This window comes from Carcharodon carcharias, chromosome 7 (assembly GCF_017639515.1).
Source record: "Carcharodon carcharias isolate sCarCar2 chromosome 7, sCarCar2.pri, whole genome shotgun sequence".
Lineage (NCBI taxonomy): Eukaryota > Metazoa > Chordata > Chondrichthyes > Lamniformes > Lamnidae > Carcharodon > Carcharodon carcharias.
The window spans coordinates 174,159,267-174,182,265 of record NC_054473.1 but is presented as its reverse complement, the minus strand read 5'-3'; the positions used below and the strand labels follow the sequence as shown (position 1 = coordinate 174,182,265).

At 44.9% G+C, this 22,999-nt stretch overlaps 1 protein-coding gene across 5 annotated transcripts in view; it reads left to right on the top strand.

Annotated features, from left to right (window-relative positions):
- gse1 (Gse1 coiled-coil protein) overlaps positions 1-22,999 on the top strand; it is a 604,225-nt gene that overhangs the window by 557,231 nt on the left and 23,995 nt on the right. For 4 of the 5 annotated variants that reach the window (XM_041190843.1, XM_041190845.1, XM_041190847.1 and 1 more), the window contains 4 exons: positions 2,154-2,479; positions 4,274-4,589; positions 15,215-15,825; positions 17,714-17,826. In XM_041190843.1, the coding sequence (XP_041046777.1) occupies positions 2,154-2,479; positions 4,274-4,589; positions 15,215-15,825; positions 17,714-17,826 (1,366 nt within the window). The remainder of the gene's footprint in view (positions 1-2,153; positions 2,480-4,273; positions 4,590-15,214; positions 15,826-17,713; positions 17,827-22,999) is intronic. The other variant, XM_041190844.1, reaches the window with a different exon arrangement.

Below are 22,999 nucleotides of genomic sequence, written 5' to 3'. Positions count from 1 at the left end.
CATGCTGAAATTTGAAATCAGAGGAGACATTTCTGGAGATACACAGCAGGTCCTCAGGTATCTACAGAGAGAAAACGCAGGCTAATGTTTCGAGAGGGGAGAATGGCACAGCCAGAACATTAATCCACAATTCTTAGTCAGGTGTAGAAACAGAAAACGTTGGAAAAACTCAGCAGGTCAGACAGCATCTGTGGAGAGAGAAACAGAGTTAACATTTCTCTTGTCGATAGATGCTGCTTGACCTGCTGAGATTTTTCAGTATTTGATGTTTTTATTTCAAACTTCAAGCATCTGCAGTATTTTGTTTTTGTTTATCATTCTGGTACTTGAAAAACTGTGTGTTCCCAATAATGGTTTAAGTGAGAGGTACCACTGCTCCGTGTAGTTTTGTTATTATATTCGCAGATTTTTTTCAAATTGAATTTAACGCCTCACACTACCATGGTGAGATCGAATTCTCATTCTCTGGAGTACTAGTTGTGTCCGCCATGGTTAAATTGGTAGGATGCTTGCCTCTGAGTCACAAGGTTCCAGGGTCAAGTCCCACTCCAGGGCTTGAGCTTAAAAATCCAGGCTGACACTCCAGTGCAGTATTAAGGGAGTGCTGCACTGCTGGAGCTGCTGTCTTTCAAATGAGACATTGAACCCGAGGCCACATCTGCCCACTCGGGTGGATGTAAAGGATCCAATGGTACTATTTTTAAGAAGAGCAGGGCAGTTATTCCTGGTTGATATTAATCCCTCTATCCAACACCACAAAAACAAATTACCTGCTCGTTATCACTTGCTGTTTGTGGGAGCTTGCTGTGTGCAAATTGGCTGGACATTTCCTACATTACGACGGTAGCTGCATTTCAAAAGTACTTCATTGACTGTAAAGTGCTTTGAGATGTCCAATGGTCATGAAAAGCATCATATAAATGAAGTCTTTTTCTTTTGCTAGAAACATAGCCATAACTACAGTGTCATATCTCATGTATAAGCATTGACACTTGTTCACTGCAATTTCTTGATAACAGCAGGCACAATACACTCTGCACTGTTATTAAGTGCAATAACATGCCATGGCAGGTGATGATATTGTGGCTACTTTGTCCCTTTATTGCTTCTGGCTGATCTTAGCCATGAATGGCAAAGTCAGTGATTTCTGCTTGGGCACCAAGCAATGTAATAAGTGCCTCCCGCTGTGCTTGGTTATTTTTGCATAATTTTAAACAACTGGTGTAATCCGACCACTGTCCTGGCTCCTAAACCTTCCTGCTGAAACTGCATAAGTGCGAACGTTGGGTTTGCCTATGTGTGCAGGTGCGATGCCACCCCATGTCAAATTGCCTGTCAACACTTACTTTTTACCCGCGCACCATAGGAATAGCCACTCGACTGGACTCGTGGTTCCAGAGGTCGTGAGTTCAAGTCCCACTTTAGCAAATTGGGAAACTGAATTCAACCAGTCCAGTCGTTTGGGAGCTAGCCCCAGAAAAATGGCCATGAAAACTAAAAAGATTTTGTTTTAAAAAGAAAAGCAGTGGGTTCACCAATGTCCTTCAGCGAAAGGAACCTGCCACTACCACCATCTTCCCCATTGCCACTTCAGCCCAGTCTGCTCACAGTCATACCCATCATCCAGGTATGTCCATATGCAAGTTTTCACCATCCCAATGAGAGAGGAGGATCCAGACTAGTTTGTAATCCTGAGGGACTGAGGCTCATCTCAGCCAAGATTCTCCATGAGGGATATTAGCATGGAGCAGGGATTGAAAATGAAGCCAACAACAAATCTTACAACACAGGAGTGAGGCCATTGGGCCCATCTTCTCTGCCAGATCTTTGAAAGACCTGTCCAGTTAGTCCTGCCATCAACCCCTGCTTTTTCCCCACAAAATGTTCCACTTCAAGTATATATCCCATTCCCTTTTGAGTGTTAGTGTTGAATGTGCTTCCACCGCCCTTTCAGGCAGTGTATTTCAGATCATTATCACCCACTGCTTGAAAGGAATCCTTCACATCCCTCCTCTGAATCATGTCTGGCTGCTCCTAGTCCTCCATCCAAAGCTCAACACAGAGGAACCCGTTTTGTGTGTGCACTCATCACATTCCACCATAAATAATAATGGGTCTATTTTCCTTCAACTTTTCTGCCCCCAAATCTGCAGGCTCCAAATGGATGAGGAGATCCGCAGAGAGAGAGAACGGGAACGAGAGCGGGAAAAAGAGCGGGAGCGAGAGGCAGAGCGAGAAAAGGAGAGGGAACGCGAGCAGGAGAGGGAGAAGGAGCTGGAAAGGGAGAAGGAGAAGGAGCGAGAGAGGGAGCGGGAGCGGGAGATGGAGAGAGATCGGGAAAGAAACAGGGAAAAGGAAATGAATGCAGCAAAAGCAATGGAAAATCACTACTTACATGTGCCAGAACTGCACAGCCTGCGAGGTCAACAGATAGATGACAGAGTGAAGGCTGCTGAGAGACTAACGCCAAACCGGACAGGTAATAGAGGTGTTACAGGTAAAAAGGAATAAAGCGTATCCAGTAATGGAGAAGTGATGCTTTGGTTTGTATTAAATCAGTCAAAAAAAATTAAGTCCAGTTGCTTTAATACTCACCTAAACCGCCCTGTTCACAGCTGCGGGGGTCCCCTGACAATTCAAGACAATTCCACCTTCTGCAGTAAGATGCTGCTCATGCCTTTCAGTTTACTGGAAGGGTACGAAGCTAAAACCAGCATCGCGGGCTGTTGTGTGGTGGGTTTGTCATGAGGGGTTTGTTCGCAGTTCCGCCGAGCTAACTGGGAACCCAAACTGCAGCTGCGCCTCAGCGCCGAAACACCGAACGGAGGTCACTTGTTACTTCACAGGAAGAGAAAAATCAGTGGGTGCTTTATCCTGGGGCTTCTCTAGCACAAAAATGGTCTGCTGCCATGAATTTGCTTAAGTGCCAATGTGGCTGTAAGGGGTAGCAAATTTTTTAAAAAAATGTTTGCTAAAGGCTTATTAATGACTGGGAAGACCTATTTGAGAAAGGTCTTTTTTGTCATTCGCCTATATAAACAAAACGGTGCCCTAAGCATGCGAAAAAAGGAAGATTTGATTATTCATGTTTCACAGCTTTAGTAGCAAGAAAATAGTTCTTTTAAAAGGGAATCATCTGTCGAAGGATAGGGGAGTTCTCCCGATGTCCTGGCCAATATTTATCCTCGACTAAGATCAGTAAAACGGATTTATCTGGTCATTATCTCATTGCTGTTTTGGGGAGCTTGCTGTGCACAAATTGCTGCCACTTTTCCCAATATTACAACAATGAATAAGTATTCAACTGGCTCTGAAGCGCTTTCGGACAGCCCGAGGTCGTGAAAGGTGCTGGACAAATGCAAGTCTGTCTTTCCTTTGATTGGCAGGTGTTCAGATGTGAATGAGCAAAAACAAGCAAACTATTCAACCAAAAAGAGCCAAAGACATCTCCAAGTGTTTGAAATGTTTAAACTTCAATCAGCTTTCAGTTCGGCATCTAACCTTCTGTCTGTGTAATGCAATTAGCTATGGCTGTAGCTACAGATGTATCAGGACCTCTGTGCTTGGTTGCTCACTCGCTCCCCAGTGCTGCAACAAGATCTGACATTTTGCAAAGGTCACCAGGATAGCATACACAAACACACATTGTTATCATAGCATGATCCTTGTCTCAGTGCACAGGCTTTAGTTTTTAGTGATTTGCTCTGGCAAAATTTGTATGATCTGTGTGCAGCGGAGAAATAATTGCACTGCGATTCAGTATACTAGAAGCAAATGTGGACCATTCATGCAGGCAAATCCAAATTGAGACTCTATTCATTGAGCATTTCGTACAATCCGCTGTTGTGCCATATTAATGTGGACCCTACAGTAGTTGAGCATCAATATTTCAATGTGCCCTACACAGGACCAACTGGGAGATAGAACTGCATTTTTAAAGTATCTTGTCTGCTAAATCTTTGGGCATTTGGTAAACAATATAAATCAATCAGATGACTGGCCTGAATACCAGTTTTTTGTGTGGGGCTGCCTGTGCTGGGGAACAGAAACATCACCATGTGTTTACGGATTGGTATAATAAAACAGATTTGGTCGTGGCGTTCCCACATGGAGTGATACACGATTCCCCTTTGAAAGTTACTGCTTCCACCGCCTTTTCAGGCAATGCTTTCCAGACTACAATTCGCTGCGTTTAAAAACAAATGCTTTTTCATTTGTAATGACATTCTGCACAGCAAGAGCTGTGATCTTAAAAGTTGTTTTTCATTTCCAGATAAGCCCAAGGAATTTGCACTGACCTGCCCCAAAGCTGTCCATCCAAATCTGCACCAGTCTCCCATCTCCCACCATGCTGTGCCCACCCTCATCTCCAACCATACCGGCTTCCTCCCACCCGGAAGCAGCTCAGCGATGCTGCTACAGAGGAACAACGAGGAAGAAAAATGGATGGCCAAACAGCGGCAGTTGCGGCAAGAGAAGGAGGACCGGCAGTGCCAGGTGTCAGAGTTTCGGCAGCAGGTGCTTGAGCAGCACCTGGATATTGGCCGACCGGGCTCACATAACGAAGTGGAGCACAGAGACTCTGTTAGGTAAGGCTGAGTGACGCGAGACTCCGGATAAGCCATTGAAACAGTGGGTGACCGATGGAAACTGTTGGGTTAGACTCATGATCACAATTGATCATTTCAGCAAGGAAAAGGTTGGGCGATGCCAGGTCAGCAACACCTCAGTTTCCATCCATTTAACTTAATGGGCAAAGAACGATGCGGCATTGAGCAGCTTGAGTGTGTACACTGGAGCCTTCTTCAAGCCACCCATTGGGTCACGGAGCACACTGATGATTACGGCCAAACAATGTTGCACCATTTTACCACCTGTCAGTTTGTAAGAGAGCAGGACTATCCACATGAAATGTGTTTCTTGCCTGAGATCAAATTCCCAAGGGGTTGAATTGCTTTCAGCAGGGTTTATAATTAACACATTCCTCCACTTACTGCAGTAACTCATTTGTTAACCTATTTACTTCAAGTAGATTAACTAATAAGTTTAATGAGCGGCCAGGAGGAGTTTTCGTTGAGCAACTTGGCTTGAGAGAAATTTCACCCTTAAATTTGGTAATCATTGGGATTCTGCATTGAACAATTCTCTCTAGTCTGGCAGAAACGTGGCGTGTAATGGGAATAGATTCAGTGTCACCTTTACACTCTGATAGCCATTGGGGGTATTACTGGAGCAGCAATGCCATTTAAGAAGAGTTGGCCAGATTCCTACATGCTTATGTGAATGTTTGCCAAACAGTAACAGTTCACAGAACTATTGACATTGGGTTAAGTTGCAGGCAATCTGTTAATCATGGTATTTGAGATTGAATTTAAACAAACAAAATTAGTTTGAAGGGAGAATAAAAGAGCTGTTTTCAGGAATATATATGATAGCAAAATAGCATCCTTGGAGGCTTTTGGCTTAATGAAATTTTAGTGAAGTCAGCCACAGCTAAAGGCTGTAACAGGTCACGAGGGAGTGTGCTTGTGGCAGTTTATGTCTTGTGTTTCAGTCACCACAAGTTAAGAGTACGCAGGATGTTTTTTTATCAGTGTATCCACTGGGGATTAAATAGAGAGTCCCAGAGCTTGCTTGTAACGGTCTAAAATAACCACCCCACCTCCCTTTGGAAACTGTTCCTAAGATGCTCATTTTATTCATCCATCTTTTATGAACTTGTGATGGTTTCTCCATGTAATTTATGATTTCCTACAGGAACCGGAATAGCACTGGAAAGCAGGCTGATGACAAAATCTAGCTTTTTGCCTGACTGAGAATGCAGCTTTTGGTTAATCACCCTCCAATCCCCCATCATCTGAATCAGACACTCTACCCCATCAGGTGCATTTCCCATTTGGCACAACGCCAAGCCACATTGAGAAACGGCCAGGTGAAAATTACTGTCCAAACCGTGCCATGGTTAGCCTGTTAGTGGTTAAGAATGCATAAGTCAGCCAGCCAAATAACCTTACAGTTACCATACTGTAGAGGCTTAGAATAGAGTGGGCACTAGGGGCTGAGGTAACTGGTTAGTATAAGTAATTGCAGTCCAACAAGAGGAGGGCAGAGTTCAAAATGCCCCCCAAGAAAGAAAAATCTATCCTGCACCTTGCCACTTCTCAAACATGCCATTGTTTCCACAATATGTAAGGAGGGTATGGGGAGAATTGTTAGAGATGTTGAGGTTTTTGACAGACTTTGATGGATTAAACAGGGAGAAACTGTTTCAACTCTCAGGAGGGCTGGTAAGCAGAGGATTCAAATTTCAGATAATTGGCAAAATAACCAGAGAGGAAATGAGGGGTTTTTTTATATAACCAATTGAGTTATGATCTGGAATGCACTGCCTGAAAAGGTGGTGGAAACACATTCAATAGTAACTTTCCAATGGGAGGAAGACTTGAAGGGGCAAGATTTGCTGAACCTGCGGGGAAAGAGCAAAGGCGGTGGAACCAATTGGATAGCTCCTTCAAAGAGCTGACACAGACACGATGGGCTGAATAGCCTTCTTCTGTGTCGTCTGATTCTATGAAATGCAGTCAAAAGAAACAGCTGCTACCAGCTTTGTTCAGGGCTCTGCAGAAACAATGAAAGGCTGCTGTCAAAGGCTGGAGTGTTTTAATATTGAGTATTCAAATGATGGGCACTGACAGTCTTGGATTGATGCACTGTTAAAGAGATATGCTTGTCTCTAGGGTGTGGGGGAGGGATAGTTAAATAAAAAGGCACTTAAACCTCACCTCTGACATTATTTTAAAAGTGAAATCATGAAGTCATTCTTTACTTAAAAAGAGTTCAGGCAGCATCTCTAGAGGCAATCCTTTTTCTCTGGGTTTGGTGCAATGATAGATGTGTTAAAGAATCCAATAAATCTCTCTGCCCCATTCGCTACCTGGGTAGTGATGTCAGAGAGTTGGTGGATGGGTGCAAACACATAGCCTCAGATCTCTGCGGTTCACTTCTATGAAAATAGTGGAGGCCATAGGGAGTCACCATCCTTCTGGATTCTATTTTGGGCGGGTGGGGGGGGGGGGGTGGTTGTATTTCTTTTATTGCATCCCAGTAGCAGCAGAGTGCACTGCATTACTAAGCCATCGAGGCCATGAGATCCCAAGCTTGATGCTTGCATTTTGCAAGGATAGCTGATCTTGACCAATCCAATAATTGGGGTGCTACCATTGTGCTCCTGAGGGAGCTGAAAAATCAGCCAGGATTACATAGCAGTGTGAGCCATTCCGCGCCTGTCTCACTGTTCAGGTAGATTATGACTGGTCCAAACCTCAACTGCACTTACCCACCTTTGTTCCTTAAGCTCTACTCAACATCAATCAATTGTTTTTGAAAATTTCTACACACCCCCCCAGTATCCACTGTCTCCTTTGGTGGGTTGTGAATTCCAGCTTTTCACTCCTCCCTTTATGCACAAAAGTACTTCCTGATTTCACTCCTAAATGGCCTGGCTCCAATTTTAATGGTTTGCTCCCTTGTTCTGAATTCCCTCACTAGATGAAATAGTTTCTTTGTATCTACCCCTATCAAATCCTTCTGTCGTTTTAAATACCTCAATTAGATCACACCCCCTCCCAACCTCCTGAACTCAAGGCAATACAGTACAAGCCTGGTTTGTGAGATTTGCCCTCACAGTTGAGGCCTTTAAGATCTGGTATCATTTTGGTGAATCGACACCATTCCCTCATTATTGTCCCCTGCTGGAGAGTACGAGCATTTGGATGTTGGGTTTGCAAATGATGCCCTCTGTGGGTGACTTAGCCTCCCAGCATTTGCCGTCTTGACTATTTCTACACACTCTTGGACTGGTCCCCCACATTCCATGCTCCGTAAACTTGAGGTCACCCAAAACTTTGCTGCTCTGTCAAATTCCTCCATGTCCTCATCTCTCCCTATCTCTGTAATCTCCTCCAGCCCCACAACCCTCTGAGGTATCCATTCTTCTCTAATTCTGGTCTCCTGTGCATCCCAGATTTCAATTGCTCCACCACTGGTGGCTGCACCTTCAGTTACATAGGCCCCAAATTCTGGAATTCCCTCCCTACACCTTTCCGCTTTCTGCTTTCCTTTCCTTCTTTAAGCCGCTTCTTAAAATCTACCACTCTGACTGCGTTTCTGGTCATAGAACCATAGAAAAGTTACAGCACAGAAAGAGGCCATTCGGCCCATCTTGTCCATGCCAGCCCGAGGACACCCAGGTGCCCTTTCTAATCCCACCTTCCTGCACCCGGCCTATAGCCCTGCAGCTTACAGCACTTTAGGTGCAGATCCAGGTACTTTTTAAAAGAGTTTAAAGTTTCTGCCTCCACCACCAACTTGGGCGGCGGATTCCAGACACCCACTACCCTCTGCATAAAAAAGTTCTTCCTCATGTCCCCCCTACACCTTCTGCCACTTACCTTGAATCTATGTCCCCTGGTTCAAGAATTCTCCACCAAGGGAAACAATTTTATCCTGTCCACTCTATCTATTCCCCTCATCATTTTGTACACCTCAATCAAGTCACCTCTCAGCCTTCTTTGTTCTAAGGAAAGTAACCCCAACCTATCCAATCTCTCATCTGTCCTAATGTCTCCTTTTGTGGGTAGGTGATGTACTTTGTTTTGTAATAATGCCTTGAAGCAACTTGAGACACTTTATTACGTTCAAGGTGCTATATAAATATAAGTTGTTGTCTAAACACGCACATGAAGAATGGTGACTGTGTCGGGGCCCAAAATGGTGCCTTCAAGTTGGTCAGCACCTTAAGTGACAATGGAAAAGATTTGAACAAAATTGTAGTAATAGCATTGCAATATCAGCACTTTTTTACTGGCTTGACTGTCAAATTAAAACATTCCAATCTTACAAAGACTGCCATATTTTTAAATGATCTGTCTGTGTCATGACAGTCCAGCTATCAGTGCACACAGATAATGGACTCATATGCATAGCCCTGATGATAGTGCAGATCCATACTATAGCTACGATTACAGTTAAATTGGGTTTTTAACAGTATGTTGGATGACAAATTATATGTAGATAACCACACTGATAATTATATGTCACTTTATGGAGAGCAGAGGTCACCATAATTTGCAAGCTGCTGTATTGCAATTACTCTCTCTCTCTCTCTCTCTCTCTCTCTCTCTCTCTCTCTATTGACACAACTATGAGTGAGACTGAAAAGGTAATTGTATTCACATCCTGAAGCCACAGGGGTTGCGATGAAAAAAATGTTCTGACGCCTGTTTGTTCAGTCCATTGCCGGATGATTAAGCATTGCTCACATGGGCAGCCTCCCGCTCTGATGATTTATTATCGTCAGGGTTTTTTTTTAAAAGATATCTCTCAGCTTAGTAGGCTAATCAGGTACGAGAGGGGATGGGATCTGTGATTCTCGCCTTAATTTCGGTGTGTGCTGCAACGGGTTGGTTGTACAATTGCAAAGCTTTATAAATGCCCAAACCCCTAGCTTTTAGGTGATTTAGGTGATTTCTAATTAATAACATAATAACACTAGACTCGTGTCAGGAAACGGATGATAATCCTGCTTCATCTGTCTAAGGCTGTCTGATAATTGCATTGTTCTGAACAAAAAAAGGCCTCTTTGCAACTGTCTGCTTATATTAAATGGTGACGGAAGAATAATGGTGACGAGGCGCAGTTGAGTTGATGAATCTAATCTACTTACGCAAGGCAAAGAGAGAACAGGTGTAACTGCCCTTCTCACAGAACAGACTTGCAACTTCCTAACTGAGTACAGAGTCTTTAAATGTTTGTTCCCTTCAGGCTGATCATATTGACTCTGTACAGTTCTCCTTGGCTGCCCACATATGGTCCTCCAGCAATTTAAATAAACTTCTTATTTATGTCACATCATTTTAATGATCAAATTTTATCCCCTATTTTTTAGTATCCTCCGGATGTTGCTCTGTGCCCCGTCTCCCTCGAGGATTCTTTCTGGTATGGTTCCGTGGACACAGGCCACGGTATCTAGCCTGAGCGTCCCTTCCTGATGTGTGAGTGAGTGCTGGCAGGCTAGCCGATCGTGGTGGGCGCCACAGCCAAGTCCTTACCTAATGATCGCATGTAGCTGCACTTTGACCCAGTGGGCTATTGGCTGGTTGGCAGGAGGCGGGGAGCCCGCAGTGGTGTTGCTGCTGTGGGATTCCTGCTGAGAATCTGCTAACAATGCGACAAAGGGAGGGATCAAATGTAGGCTTTAAGAAAAGAAAAATTTTTGTTTGTACCTTGCTGCTCACAACCTTAGGACATTCCAAAGTGCTCAACAGCCAATGAAGTACTTTGTAATTGCAGTCAATATTGTAAGAAACTTGGCAGCTAATTGCACACAACAAGCTCCCATAAACAGCGATGTGATCATGACCAGATTAGCCGTTCTAGTGATGTTGGTTGTGGGATAAACTATCTTCTTGCTGTTCTTCAGAATAGTGGCATGGGATCTTTTATGTCCCTCTGAGACAGCAGATGGGGGCCTTGGCTTAATGTCTCATCCAAAAGTCAACAGCTCTGACAGTGCTGCACTCCTTCAGTGCTGAACTGGGATCGTCCACCTAGATTTTTACTCGGTCTCTAGGTGGGCCTTTATATCTCAGTCTTCATTTACACATTGTAAATGTATGGATAGTGGTAGGAATGAACGATGGAAGCTCTAACATCCCTGGGGAACCTAAAGGTGGACATCATGTCACACCAACAACAACTTAAATTTATATAGTATCTGTAACATAAACGTCCCTAGGCACTTATATGAAAGGAAAACAAACACCAACCCAAAGAAGGAGTGATTACAAAGGGTTACCAAAAGATTGGCCAATTGGGTGAGTTTTAGGAAGGGTCCTAAAGGAGAAGAGGGTAGAGAGAGGCGTTGAAGAGTTGGGAGTGTAGATCCCAGTGGTTTGCTGTAGAGAAGTCAGAGTCAGTCTAATGAAGAGTATGGGGGCCAGTATGATATATTGACAGATTTCCAATATTTGAGTCATGACGGTGTTAAGTAGGCTGTTTGTCCATGGGGGCACCACAGGCACCGAGGGCAGGATCTTGCGTCATAGTTTGGGACCCTGACATTTGAATCAAATGTGGGCCCTGGGGCCACAGTGTGTGTGTGGAACACTGCTGACCTCGATTTTTACTTTGATTGGCAATTAGTGGCCAGAGAGCATGATCGCCATCCAATTAAGGATGGTGGGTAGGTTCTCAAAGCTGAAGGGCCTATAACAGACCCTCCAGCGCTGAAGGAGCTGCAGCCTGTTGTTGAAGTAAGGGAGAGAGAAAGGGCACCTCCATCTTTAGGTGTCCTCTCGGCAACCTTTTACATATCTGAAATAAAATATGTCCATAGCTGTGGGACCAAGTAGGTGAGAAGGGCTTTGGGAGTCTTACTGGAGTGCTAGCCCCTTGTTTTACTGCCAGGAGGTTTCCTCTGGGCAACCGGTCAGCTGCCAATGCCACAGGGTGCCCACAGTTCCAGTCGGCCTCTTATCCTTGGCCTGTTAATGAGCTTATCCAGCTACCCACCGCTTGCAGGCTGCTAGCCATTCTGCCCTCAACTCAGCCTTGCCCAAAATGGCTTGGTGGAGCTGGGGGGGGTGGGATGGTGTCAGCAAACCAGCAGGCCGACCAGCCATGTGAAATTATGTGCCCACCTGCCTCCATTCCTGCCCCCCTTGGCCTTCAAACATCCTGACTCTGGTGTTGACACAAGTATGCAAAGAACCAAGCCTATAGGGTTTGTTTGCAGCATCCCTGGGGAACTGTGCAATGGCTCCTTTCAACACTTGAGAGACATGATGTTAATCCCATAATTAAAAGTTAGCATTTATGCTAGTCTAGCATAACATTGCATAGTTAAACTCGACTAGTGTGACTTTGAGAATAACAGGAGCTTGAAAACAGATTATACCACAGTTACCTAACCTTGGTTGAAACTGCTGAAAGTCTCCTTTTTCAACACTGCTTATAAATTTTGGAACTCGAATCTTCCCTGTCAAACCTGTTTTTTTTTTAATTTTAATTTCCGTGAGCAGTCCTGACCAGATAAAGACGCAATGTGCCATATGAATTTTCCAGGGAACTCGTGACACTCCCACCCATGTATTTTTTTTAATCCTTCAAAACCGGAAGAAACAAAGCTTTAACAGGCATTCCAGGACTTCTCTGCAGGAGTTCCTCAGGGTAGTGTCCTCGGCCCAACATCTTTAGCTGCTTCATCAATGGCCTTCCTTCCATCATAAGGTCAGAAGTGGGGATGTTTGCTGATGATTGCACAATGTTCAGCACCATTTGTGACTCCTCACATACTGAAGCAGTCCATGTCCAAATGCAGCAAGACCTGGACAATATCCAGGTTTGGGCTGACAAATGGCAAGTAATATTCGCGCCACACAAGTGCCAACTAATGACTATCTCCAATAAAAGATAATCTAACCATCGCCTCTTGACATTCAATGGCATTACCATCACTAAATGCCCCACTATCAATATCCAGGGGGTTTCCATTGACCAGAAACTGAACTGGATTAGCCATATAAATAATGTGGCCACAAGAGCAAGGAATCCTACAGCGAATAACTCACCTCCTGACCCCCCAAAGCCTGTCCATCATCTACAAGGCACAAGTCAGGAGTGTGATCTAATACTCTCCACTTGCCTGGATGAGTGCAGCTCCCACAATACTCAAGAAACTTGACACCATCCAGGACAAAGCAGTACACTTGATTTTAATTTCCGTGAGCAGTCCTGACTGGATAAAGTCATAGATACAGTAGCAGCAGTGTGTACCATCTACAAGATGCACTGCAGGAACTCACCAAGCCTCCTTAGACAGCACCGTCCAAACACACGACCACTGCCATCTAGAAGGACAAGGGCAGCAGATAGATAGGAACACCACCACCTGGAAGTTCCCTCCAAGCCACTCACCACCCTGACTTGGAAATATATCACCGATCCCTCACTGTTGCTGGGTCAAAATCCTAGAACTCCCTCCCTAACATGGGCTGCATTTCTGCCGCCCGAACCACATGGACTGCAGCGGTTCAAGAAGGCAGCTCACCACCACCCCCTCAAGGGCAATTAGGGATGGACATTAAATGCTGGCCTAGCCAAAGATGCCCACACCTCATAAATGAATAAAATGAGATAAAAACCAAGTTGTCAGGTTTTTTTTGATGGCAAGACCTTTGCAATTTGTGGATATGTGAGAAAAATTTGTTTACTGCACAGCATGTGTGTGTATTAACTCAAAACAAAAAAGATTGAGAGCAAAGGTATCATCCTATGCAGTTCGGCAGTTGAATGTGGCAGCTGACCTCTATTCAAGTCCATGTCATGTTCTTTGGCTTTGTGTGTTGCAGCTGAAATAGCAATCTGGTTTTGTTTGGATGTCATCATTATTACTGGTATGAGGCTCAATAATCAGATGCTCAGTGGAAGGAATAACTCAGTGATTCAACTAGGCTGCACTGGATCACTGTCATTATTGAATGGACCTTCTCCCTTTTCCTTAATAAAAAATTCTGGAAACATACAATGTAGGAAAATGTGAAATTGTCCATTTTGGCAAGAAGAATAAGAAAGAAGCATATTATCTAAATGATGAGAGATCGCAAAGCTCTGAAATGCAGAGGGATCTGGGTGTCTTAGTGCATGAATAGAAACAGGTTAGTATGCAGGTACAGCAAGTAATTAGGAAAGCTCATAGAAAGTTGTTATTTATTGCAAGCGGAATTGAATACAAAAGTAGGGAGATGGTTATTCAATTATACAGGGCATTGGTGAGGTCACATCTTGAGTGCTGTGTACAGTATTAGTCTCCTTATTTAAGGAAGGAAATAAATGCATTGGAAGCAGTTCAGAGAAGGTTTACTAGACGATACCAGGTATGAGCATGTTGTCTTATAAGAAAAGGTTGGTGAGGCTAGACTTATATTTGCTGGTGTAAGAGGTGATTTGATTGAAACATATAAGATCCTGAGGGGTTTTGACAGAGTGGATGTGGAGACGATGTTTGCTCATGTGGGAGAATCTAGTACTTGGGGTCACTGTTTAAAAATAAGGGGGCACCCACTTAAAATAGAGATGAGGAAAAAATGTTTTCTCTCGGAGGATGGTGAGTCTTTGGAACTCTCTTCCTCAGAAGGCAGCGGAGGCAGAATCTTTGAGTATCTTTAAGGTAGAGGTAGATAGATTCTGGATAAGCAAAGGGGTGAAAGCTTGTTGGGGATGAGCAGGACTGTGGGCCAGAATTTTACATTGAACGTGCAGGCATGCACCAGACCTGGAATCGTGTGAGAAGACGTTGGATACGTGTCCTGATGTCGTTGCCTTCCCGCGCAACGTTATAGTCGGCAGGTGCGTGAGGGAGTTGGAAGCACGCCTGCCAACAATTAAGTGGGCAATTAAGCCCATTGAGGAGGTAATCGTCAGCGATTTTACGCAGCCCGTCCGCTTTTACAGTGGACAGTCCGGCCAGGTGGCCTTCATATTTTCACTACAATCTCCATCCAGGGTGGGGTGAAATGTCTGGGATTAAATAAAATGGAAGACGATGTTTGAGGGATGACGTGCTATGTGGTCTGCTGTCAGGTGCTTGAATTTGCAGTATTGACACAGTTTGCGGCAGTTTATTGACCTCATTTAACTCTTACAGTACTGCAGCTCCACAGCAGCTGTCAGCCTTCGGGGACCCACACCCTCACTTCTCTCAGCGCCCACCCTCTTCCCAGCATGCCAGCCCACCCCCAACCACAGTGCAGTGCTGAGCCTTTCTTGTGCAGTTAACTGGACAGCCAGTGTGAAATCGCGGCCAGAAGAGCGTATCCCATCCGCTTCCGGGCCTGCCGATTGCACACTCCCAATGAGCGCAGGATTCAGGCCCTGGAGCTGAAGCTAAAATCAGATCTTATTGAACGGCAGAGCAGGCTAGAGGGGCTGAGTGGGCCTACTCCTACTCGTCCTTGTTCATATGTATGTTCAACAGGCCGGGCAGCATCTGTGGAGAGAAAGCCAGTTCACCTTTCAGCGCTGTGACCTTTCATCAGAACTGAGGAAGTGTAGAAATGTAGTAGGCTTTATTGAGCTAGTTTTGGATTCCAGGGTGGGAAACATATGCCAATGTGTATGGTGCTGATGTTGTTTCTTTGTATTGTTAATCTCTCAGCAGGTCTGGTCACAGTCACCATGAGCTTTGTAGCAGAGATCAGCCCCAGCAGCTGGGAGCCCCGCCACCCCTCATCTCCCCCAAACCCCAGCACAAGGAGCACCATTCCAGCCCAGCCGTCCTCTGGAACCCGGTGACCCTGATGGATAACCACACCGAGGCCCGTAGGAACCACGACCACCACGTGCTGAACAACTATGCCGGTCACTATGACTCACACCGGCAGCCAGGCCCGCTCGTCAAGATGGAGAAGATCCACGGTCACGAGGAGAGCATCAAGAGGCGAGAAGGCCCCGAGAAGTACCAGCCACCGCGGGGCCCCAGCTCCCTGGAGCACTCCGCGCACACTCACTCTTACGGTCCCCCTTTCGCCGAGCTCGAGAAGTCCGCCCAGTCCATCCTCAACCAGCAGAGGATGTCCATGCCCTTCCCTGGGCAGTACAGTGACATGAGTTTATTGCACAAGTCAGCTCCCGCCTATCGGCAGCCCCATGGCCCACTGCGGGCGCCAGGGCCCATGTATGTCTATGACGAACTTCTGCAGCGCCACAGGAGGCTGATCAGCAAGCTGGACCTCGAGGAGAAGAAACGGAAAGAGGCCAAAGAGAAAGGTGAGTCTTGTCAAAGCCAAGGCATTCGATTGCTTGAGCGTTTTGTGATGGTTATTGCAGCACCTCAGTTTCAGGCCAGTGATGGCGCACGTGCTTTGTGATGACTTATTCTGGTTAGGGGGGAGAATAGAGCTTCTTTTATTCCCCCTCTGGCCTGGCCTCACTCTGTTCTGCTGCTTCACTGCCACTATCCATGTCCCTTGCTCCAGTTTGCATCCCACTGGCCTATTAGTAGTGGAGCCTTATTGCATCCTTGACACGGGCCTTGCTCTGGCAGGACATTTTCCCCCATAAACAAGGGACGAGAAGGAAGTGCATCCAGTAAAATAATTGATACCCCTGGAGCTGTAAGGTTATAATCCCACGCAAAAATATTACATGTAGGAAGGAATGTTTACTTCATGAATGGTATTGAAATAGCTAAGGTGGAAATTGAACAAGACCGTGGCGCCTCAGTAAACTCAATGCTGTACATGTCCACCCATTGCAGAGCAACAAGCAACATAGCCTATAAGATCAAAGACAAAAATGCCTGGAAAAGCTCAGCAGGTCTGATAGCATCTGCGGAGAGGGATACAGTTGACGTTTCGAGTCCCTCTGGCCGCAGATGCTGCCAGACCTGCTGAGTTTTTCCAGGTATTTTTGTTCTAGATTTCCAACATCCGCAATATTTTGCTTTTATCATAGCCTATAAGATGCTGGATTGGATAGGTGAAACAGTAACATGCAAGTCATCTAACGAGCAGGAGAAACCATGAATATCCTATTGACCTTGTTTTTTAAACAGAAAAATTCCTTTCATGCCGCTTACTTCCCAGGGTACTCTTGGACTTGCTCAGACTTTCCTACCCCAGAGGAATTCTGGGATAAATCCACAGGTGGCAGCTTAAGACAAGGCTCCTGACGAGCAATGGGAATGATTGATTTTTCTCTCCCCTCACTTTTTCACAGTTTTGACCCCCATATTTAAGGAAGGATACACTTGCATTGGAGGCGGTACAGTGAAGGTTGACCAGATAGGGCCACACCCCTCATGCGAGGGACCAGTGATGCAAGTCTGAGTAAACTGTGCCAAATTCTCCGCGGTTTAGAAGAATGGGAGGCGATCTCATTGAAACTTGCAAGATTCTTAAGGGGTTTGACAGGATAGACCTGGAGGCTGCTTCCCCTGGCTGGGGAATCTCATACACAGGGGCACAGTCTCATAATAAGGGAACAATCACTTAGGATGGAGCTGAAGATAAATTTCTTCACTCAGAAGGTTGTGAATCTTCAGAATTCTTTACCCCAAAGGGTCGTGGATCCTCCATTGTTGAATTTAAGGCTGAGATGGACAATTTTTTGGTCTCTGAGGGACTTGTGGAGTTGAGACGGAAGATCAGCCATGATGGTCTTGAGTAGTGGAGCAGGCTGGAGAGGCCGAAAGGTGCACTCCTGCTCCTAAAACTTATGTCCTTATAACCCACATAATCAGGCACCAATTACAAAGCCACTTGGGCTGATGTCAGCTCACACAGTCCAGGTGCTAAAACTAGGGCTCTGCTGCTCCACTTGGCTCAGCACTTACCTACTGACAGAGAATCAATTCCCTCAACATCCACTTGCAAATGGCGTACCTTTGAAAATAAGTTTCTTATTTTGAGCCACTGTGCTACTTGATTCAACGGGCTATATTTAGAAAGATGCTCTGCTGGGTCTCTGTGTGTGTGTGTGTGTGCGTGTGTGCGTGTGTGTGTGCTCGGTTGTAGTTAGCTAATTGAAGGATTGAAGTGAACTAATTGGGCAGCGCTGCTCGGGATGAATGTGCTGACACAGCAGAGTATATTTGCACGCTGTCAGGCTGCTTTGTCAGTTATTCTGTCACTTTGCTTCCACTGTTCCTAATTAGGTTATTACTATGACTTTGATGACTCGTATGATGAAAGTGATGAAGAGGAAGTTCGAGCACATCTCCGTCGAGTCGCTGAGCAGCCGCCTCTGAAACTTGACGATTCTTCCGAGGTATGTTAGCACTTCTCTGCTCCCGGCATCCTAAAAATAGGCTGTGGAACGCTAACGAGAATCTAATAGACTTCGAAGCCTCCTCTATTTTATTTTTGCCTTCCTTGCCACATCATCAATTTGCTGTTCCTTTCTTTTGTACCAAAACCATTTTCCTTCTGAGCTCCCTGCTTATTTTTGAATTTTCAGAGAAAAACAATAAGTGCAGCGGAGTCAGGAGATGCAACTGCAAACACGCTTAATAACGTGGCGGTGAAGGAGGCTGCGTTAGTTGAGACGTTGGGTTTAATGCATTACCAAATGCATTAGCAGTTTTGCAGATGTCAGTGCCAGGAGCTATGGGCCTTTGAAACGGTGCTGAGTGTTAAGGGATTCTTGGCTCAATGAGAGGTAGTCTTCATGTAGAAAGTGACAGATTGTTCTCTGTAGTCAGACTATGATGATGAAAAATAAAAAATCAGGGACCAATTTAAAGACACAAAGCCTTGAAAAATTTTCAGATAGGTTATTTAACCATTCAGCATCTAAATTTCAACTCGTTTGCTTCTGAAAGAACACCATTCTACTTTTAAGATCTTGTTCCTTCTGAAGAGTTTTGTCCAAGCCTCAAATTATTTTCTAAATTGGGGTCTGTGTCCTCTTCCTCTCTCTCAAATCCATTGCCATGTGCACCATACTAGCAGACCCAGGAATTCCATTCCGCTCCGATGTCACCCTTACTCCATCCTGTTTTACCACTCTCTGGCAGCCGCCTGTCTTGTTTGCACCTTGGTGTTCAACTCTTTGTTCAGAGAAACTGGAATTTCCTCTCCAGGGCACAGGCCTGGGCTGGCGAAATGTCAAAGTCGCCTTCCCAACCTCCCCAGTTGGTTCCAAAGAGATGCAGTGCACTACATTTGGCTCCAACTTGGTTGCAGGAGTTGCCGGATAGGTGACTTATTTAAGCATATCAGTCTGCCTTTGGACGCCACTCCTGGTTGTTTGACGGGCTTCACTACCTTAGCCTTCCACTCTCCCGAGGTATCCACAAGGCAGTGGAGCTATTTGCCCATAGCTGGGAGTTTGGTCCACGAGTGCCTGAGTGTCTCCACAGTGAGCGTGCACACTGCATGTCTGGGGACCAAACCTGCTCCAAGTTCCTCTGAAGTTTTCGCCTGGGGCTCTGAGGGGTGCAGTTGGATTGCCATGAGGAAGCACAGCCGATGACTTGCTGATAGAGAGAGGTCATGTACTGACACGGAGCAGTTTGCATATTTGGCTGTCCTTTTCACATTGCTGCCAGACAGCAGTGCAGGCTGAAAATGAGAAGTACTTTAGCGCATGAAAAAGTGAGAATCATTCTAACTCTCTTCACTAGTTGCATCACATGGACCTGTTGGGCATACATTTCACCACTATTTTACGTCAAACTTTATGAAGGAGAAAAAAGGCTCAAAATGGAGTTATACAATCATTTGGAAGTATTAACACTCTTAAATTTGTTTTTCTATTGCTTATAACACTTCTCTTCCTACTTTTCTTCAAGTTTCTCCCTTCCATGATCTAAATGAAGGTTAAAAAGAGCCTTTCACAGACACTGCCCACCCTTCACTCCCTGACCTACATGTCCATTCTACAGTAAATGTGGGCATGCTATCTGACTCTGACAGGTGGCACAGCCAGCCCAGATCCTTGCCCACCATCAATGGAGAGACACATGTAGGCACACATACATACATACATATATATACAGACACACACACACTTATTTACCATCTGGAATTGCTGAGAGCGTGATTGCTGTCTGATTTTCCTTGGCTCTAGACTGGGACACTAACGCCTTTAAAGTCAGCACGGGATTAAAAAGCTCCCTGGTCTGTAGGGTTCAGTGTGGTTCATTCATCACCCTTAGCCATCAAGAGTCACATTGCTGTGTTTTAATAAATTACCCAGACAAGTAATGATTTTCCAGCATTGGCCTTACCTCGGTGATGGATAATGGACAGAGGGAGGACCTGCAGAGCAGCTCTTTTCACACTTTGTTCCCAGCCAGAGGGAAAAAAAGCCCCTGAACAGCTTTTTCGGGGCTATGTTTTTAATTTGGTGCAATTAAGGAGATTCCCATTCCCCACTGCTTTCTATGAATGAGCTGTACGCTGAGCAGTTTATCTATTAAAACAGATGTAGCCCTGCAAGAATCTAAAGCAAATTGCATGGTCATTACACAGCAAGCAGAACTGAGTGGAGCAAAGAGCCTTCAAGAGAAAGCAGCAATGCTATACCCGAACTGTGATTATTAGAATGACCATCATTTACTCTTCAATTACAATGGGGACTGCTTATTACTGAGTTCATTTAGCAGTGCAGCGACAATAGTGCAAAGTGACCTATCGCGGTGAGAAGAACTCAGCAGTAGACAGAGAAATTGCGGCACAGGATGAAGTAAAATAATTCGGGAAAAATTGTAACGCTCATTTAGGGAAATTATAGTCTCTTTGAGCCAGCCATTCTCAGATAAAATGCTAAACATCTTGCATTGGCACACACTTCCACATTTGCCTGTGTATATTGTCATGCTGTAATTACACCCTCCCTCCAGTGGTGATGCTGCAGTTTCACATCTTCCAGTTCATCAGCCTAAACAGCAGAGAAATTTCAATGCACCCTTCAACTCTACTCCCTAAATTGCCCTATAAAGTTCATGAGTGTAAATGGTTGTTGCAATGTACCCAGTTCTGCCTGGTTTGTCCTAAGCTGTCTCTCATACACTTCTTTGAAGGTGGCAGGACAAATTGAGAAGCCTGTTTCAAAAACCCCCCGTTGGGTTCTCGGCTGACGATAGTGGAGTGAGTGTAGATCAAGGCTGTCTCATCTGGGGTTTAAGATTTATTATTCTGCCAAGGTATAGAGAGCGATTGTTAGAGGAACTTCCATCAAGAGCACACAGGAGCATATGAAAGCAATAGCAAGGAACTATTTTTGGTATCTAAAGGTAGACGGAAATATTGAAGAGTTGGTGAAAAAGTTTTTCACAGTATTTCACAGTATCATTGCAGTACAGAAGGAGGCTATTCGGCCCATCGAGTCTGCACTGGTTCTCTGAAACACCATTCCAATAGTCCCGCTCCCCTGCCTTAGCCCCGTAACCTTGCACATTCTCTCTTTTCAGGTAGCAATCCAATTCCCTTTTTGAATACCTCGATCAAACCTGCCTCCACCACCCTTTCAGGGAGAGTTTAGAAGAGCTTGTTATGTAGAGGGATGAAGGACATGGAATGGCCTACCAGAAATGGTGATGGAAGCGGATTCCAAAAGTTATTTTTAAAAGGGAAGTGGATAAATATAGAATCAGAGAATGGTTACAGCACAGGAGGAGGCCATTCACTCCATTGTGTCCATGCTGGCCCTCTTCAAGAGCTAGTCACCTGGTCCCACTCCCCCAGCTTTTCCCCAGAGCCGTGCAATTTTTTACTCTTCAAATAATTATCAAATTGTCTTTTTAATGCCACATTCGAATCTGCCTCCACTACACTTGGGCAGTGCATTTCAGATCCTAAACACTCAGCTGCATAAAAATGTTTTTCCTCTTGTCACCGTTTTGCCAATCATTTTAAATTGGGATCCTCTGGTTCTCAACACTTCTGCCAATGGCAACAGATTATCCCCATCTCTTATGCGCAGCGAGAAAAATAAATTAAAATGTTTGTGGGAAAAGGCAAGGAAATAGGTGTAAGTGGTTAGCTCTTTCAGAGAGCCAGGGCAGATACAATGGGTTAAAAGCAAAGTATTGCAGATCCTGGAAATCTGAAATAAAAACAGAAAATGCTGGGAAAACTCAACAGAATTAACGCTTCGAGCCCAAAGTTCTGAAGAAGTCATATGGACTCGAAATGTTAACTCTCTTTCTCTCTCCACAGATGCTGCCAGACTTGATGAGCTTTTCCAGCATTTCCGGTTTTTATTTTGGATACAGTGAGACTCTGGCCACTCTCTCTGCTGTAAAATTCTACGATCACACAACTTTACTTTTCTCTGTTTTGCCCTCTGTGTACACTGAAGATGATAGTATCCCTATAACTTGCTCTTCATCTGGTGCTCTCTTTGTACCTAAACCAGGGAGATTCTATAGATTACCATAACGGGCATTTAAGCATTTGTCTAAAAGCTTTCATTTCTGCCCTTGCATCTAACAGTAACATAACGGTGATTGAACATAAGGAATTGATCGGGTCTGCAATCTGGGGGTTGAGGAGTGGGATTGACAGTCATTGACATAACAGTGCTAAACAGCAACGTACTGACCTGAATTAGGTGTAAAAACTATTTAAATTTGTCTTGCGTCAATCAATCTTTGTTTAATTACATTATCATCTCAATGCATTTCTTCATTCTTTCCCCTGGTGCTCACAATTAAATCACTGAACAGGATCATTAGTACTTATACCTATCAAATTCACCAATTTAGCAGCTTGAATTCAGCTACAAACGGACGAGCTGAAGAGCTTCAATTGACCCACACTGGATTGCAAAATTGCTTCTGAAAATGGTCCCATGCTTGTTCCCAGTACTCCTGGTGCTGGGGAAAACACACCATTTGTCCCATGGGAAGCGTTCCACAATTTGCAGAACAGAAGGACAGTCACACGTGATCCTGCGGAGGTGTTTGCCGGTTGTGTCTCTTAACTATATCGCCTGTCCTCCCGGGTATGGGTGGAGTGGGGCTGACCAGGCCAGTAAGAACTCTGTAGGCCTGAGGGAGCAGGCCGGGCCACTGGCCATGCTTGCAGCCAGGGTACATGCCTTCCTCCAGAGCCAAGTACAAATTAGAGCCTGCAAAGTGAAGCTACAAGCAAAATTGGTGGTGGGAAAGTAAGGGATGCGAAGAAAATCAAATTCACAAAGTGGAAGGGCATTCAAGCCAAAAGCAGAATAGAATGTGATCATCAACGTGCATCAAACCGACTCCAAAAAGGATGAATAAACTAGTGTCTAATGTAACTGCAATTGAATCACATCTTTGAGAGTTCAAATCCCATAAGCTTTAGTTCCGGTGGGCATTTTGTACGGTTCGACAACACTGTCAGCACTTTCTCGGAACATATTTGTTAGGCTTGCTGCTCACCCGGTTACCTGACCCCTCCGCTCAAGGGTCATTGTGTACTGGTGTATCGAGCGTTTCCTATCAGAATTTCTA